Source organism: Corvus brachyrhynchos, unplaced genomic scaffold, assembly GCF_000691975.1.
Source record: "Corvus brachyrhynchos isolate BGI_N302 unplaced genomic scaffold, ASM69197v1 scaffold617, whole genome shotgun sequence".
NCBI classification, from domain to species: Eukaryota; Metazoa; Chordata; class Aves; order Passeriformes; family Corvidae; genus Corvus; species Corvus brachyrhynchos.
Window position 1 is genome coordinate 172,201 of NW_008239062.1, and position 3,619 is coordinate 175,819.

General features: G+C 49.3%; 1 protein-coding gene across 2 annotated transcripts in view; it reads left to right on the forward strand.

Moving 5' to 3' along the window:
• The window catches only part of LOC108447909, a 6,746-nt gene extending 4,722 nt beyond the window's left edge, over positions 1 to 2,024 (forward strand). Inside the window, exons 4-6 of one of the 2 annotated variants that reach the window (XM_017739198.1) lie at positions 89 to 121; positions 536 to 657; positions 691 to 2,024. In XM_017739198.1, coding sequence (XP_017594687.1) covers positions 89 to 121; positions 536 to 657; positions 691 to 848 — 313 coding nt within the window. In that variant the 3' untranslated portion in view covers positions 849 to 2,024. Of the gene's footprint in view, positions 1 to 88; positions 122 to 344; positions 658 to 690 lie in introns of those variants that run through there. The other variant, XM_017739199.1, reaches the window with a different exon arrangement.
• Positions 2,025 to 3,619: the final 1,595 nt, after the last annotated feature.

Genomic DNA, 3,619 nt, shown 5'->3' on the forward strand with positions numbered 1-3,619 from the left:
TGGGATCCCCAATTCCCATGAGATCGAGAGCTTTGGGATCCCCAATTTTCCCTGGATCGAGAACTTTGGGATCCCCCTGGATCGAGAACTTTGGGATCCCCAATTCCCATCAGATCGAGAACTTTGGGATCCCCCTGGATCGAGAACTTTGGGATCCCCCTGGTTCAAGAACTTTGGGATCCCCAATTCCACCTGGATCGAGAACTTTGGGATCCCCAATTCCCATCAGATCGAGAACTTTGGGATCCCCCTGGATCGAGAACTTTGGGATTCCCAATTTTGCCTGGAATGAGAATTTTAGGAGCCCCAATTCCCCCTGGAATGAGAACTTCGGGATCCCCAATTCCCCCTGGAATGAGAACTTCGGGATCCCCATGGATCGAGAACTTCGGGATCCTCAATTCCCATGAGATTGAGAACTTCGGGATCCCCCTGGATCGAGAACTTTGGGATCCCCACAGAACAAGAACTTTGGGATCCCCAATTTTCCCTGGATCGAGAACTTCGGGATCCCCAATTCCCAAGAGATCGAGAACTTTGGGTTCCCAAATCTTCCTTGGATCGAGAACTTTGGGATCCCCACAGAACAAGAACTTTGGGATCCCCAATTTTCCCTGGATCGAGAACTTTGGGATCCCCCTGGATCGAGAACTTTGGGATTCCCAATTTTGCCTGGAATGAGAATTTTAGGATCCCCAATTCCCCCTGGAATGAGAACTTCGGGATCCCCAATTCCCAAGAGATCGAGAACTTTGGGATCCCCATGGATCGAGAACTTCGGGATCCCCAATCCCACCCCAGACCCCTCTCCCGGCTCGGATCCCCCTTTTTCCCTCGGGAATATTTAATCCCCCCTCCCCCCCTTATTTAAAAATCCGGGAATTCCCATCCCTGCTCCCCCTTTTCCCTCCCCGTGGACGTTCTGCACTTTATTCCAAGCTCTGGGAATTCCCCCATCGCCTTCCAGGGGCTTTTTTTTCTTTTGGGATCATCCCATCCCCCGGCAAAACTTTGGGAATTTTTTGGCTCCCGGAAAAGCTGGAAAAATCCCGGAATCTTTTATGCAAATCCCTCCACGCCCATCCCGCTTTTCCCGCTTTTCCTCCTCCCCAAATTCCCACTTTTCCCCTCCCCCCCTTCCCCGCTTGGATTTTTCCAACCCCGCGGGACCAATCCCAGAAATTTTTGGGGCCAAAAAACCCAAAAAAAAAAAAAAAAAAAAAAAAAAAATTCCCATAAGAATTCGAATTCCCAACAAAATTCCCGACAAATTCCCATTCCCGGAATGCTTCGGCTTGGGAAGGATTTTTTTAGGGAAGCTCCTGAATTTTTTAGGGAATTTTAAACCCGAGGTGCGGCTCCTTGGAGGTCCTGGTGCTTTTATCCCGATTTTTCTGCTTTTATCCCAATTTTCCTGCTCTTTTATCCCAATTTTCCCACTCTTTTTTCCCGATTTTTCTGCTTTTTTATCCCAATTTTCCAGCTCTTTTTTCCCGATTTTTCTGCTTTTATCCCAATTTCCCACTTTCATCCCAATTTTCCTGCTTTCATCCCAATTTTCCTGCTCTTTTATCCCAATTTTCCCACTCTTTCATCCCAATTTTCCTGCTTTTATCCCAATTTTCTTGCTCTTTTATCGCAATTTTCCCGCTCTTTCATCCCAATTTTCCCGCTCTTTCATCCCAATTTTCCTGCTCTTTTATCCCGATTTTTCTTTTATCCCGATTTTCCTGCTCTTTTTTCCCACTTTTTCCCCACTTTTTCCCACTTTTTCTTCCCCCTGGCTATGCAAGAGCTCCCCCCACGATGGAAATCCCGGGAAATTTCCTTCCCCCCCCTCCCAAAAAAATCCCGGGAGAGGCTTCGGGAGGAGCCCAATCGACACTAAAACCCCTCGGGGAGATCCCGGGATTTGGGATCGGCCGGGAAAAGCGTCGGGATTCCCTGGATCTGCAAGGAAGGGGTGAATAAATGGGTGAGAAATGGGATTTTCGGGAAAGAATTCCCAAAAAAACCCAACCAAGCGACCCCACAAAGGCCGGGAATGTCTGGATTTGGGATCGGCCGCGGGATTTGGGATCGGGCCGGTGAAGGGGGGGCCCGGGGAGGGGAGGGGGGTGGATCCCAAAAAATCACCCTGGATCCCAAAAAACCGGCCCTGGATCCTGAAGAATGTCCTGGCTCCCAAAAACAGTCTGGGATCCCGAAAAATCACCCTGGGTCCCCAAAAAATGTCCTGGATCCCAAAAATCAGCCCTGGATCCCAAAAAACCAGCCCTGGATCCCGAAAAATGTCCTGGATCCCAAAAAACTGCCCTGGATCCCAAAAAACCGCCCTGGATCCTAAAAAAAAACAGCTCGGGATCCCAAAAACTGCCCTGGATCCCAAAAACCTGCCCTGGAATCCCCAAAAATGCCCCGGAATCCCAAAAACAGCCCATGATCCTAAAAAATGCCCGGGATCCCAAAAAACCAGCCCGGATCCCCAAAAAATGTCCTGGATCCCAAAAAATGCCCTGGAACCCAAAAAACAGTCTGGGATCCCAAAAAAACCAGCCCTGGATCCCAAACAATGCCCTGGATCCCAAAAATGTCCGGGATCCCCCAAAAACTGCTCTGGATCCCAAAAAACCGGCCCTGGATCCCGAAAAAAGTCCTGGATCCCAAAAAATCACCCTGGATCCCAAAAAATCAGTCCTGGATCCCAAAAAACCGGCCCTGGATCCCAGAAAATGCCCTGGATCCCAAAAAATGTCCGGGAATCCCAAAAACAGCCCATGATCCAACACAAAAGTCCTGGAATCCTAAAATCTGCCCTGGATCCCAAAAAACCCAGCCCTGGATCCTAAAAACAGCCCTGGATCCCAAAAAAGTGTTCTGGAATCCTAAAAACTGCCCTGGATCCTAAAAAATGTCCTGGAACCCAAAAACCAGCTCAGGATCCCCCAAAAACTGCCCTGGATCCCAAACCCAGTCCTGGATCCCAAAAAAACACCCTAGATCCCCAAAAAATGCCCTGGATCCCAGAAAATGGCCGGGAATCCCAAAAAACCATCCAGGATCTCAGAAAATGCCCTGGATCCCAAAAAAATGTCCCGGATCCTAAGAAATGTCCTGAATCCCAAGAAAACGGCCCTGGAATCCCAAAAAACCACCCTGGAATCCCAAAAACTGCCCGGGATCCCAAAAATCGCCCCGGATCCCAAAAAAACCAGCTCTGGATCCTCAAAAAATGTCCTGGAACCCAAAAACCAGTCTGGGATCCCAAAAAACCAGCCCAGGATCCCAAAGAATGTCCTGGATCCCCAAAAAACCACCCTGGATCCCAAAAAAATGTCCTGGATGCCAAAAAGCTGCCCATGATCCCAAAAAAACCAGCCCTGGATCCTAAAAAATGCCCCAGAACCCAGAAACCAGCCCGGGATCCCCAAGAATGTCCTGGATCCCCCCAAAATGTCCTGGAATCCCAAAAAACAGCCCATGATCGTAAAAAATGCCCGCGATCCCAAAAAACCAGTCCTGGATGCCGAAAAACGTCCTGGATCCCAAAAATCCACCCCCGAACCCCAAATATCGCTCCCAAACCCCCCCGAACCCCCAAATAACCCAATAATCCCCC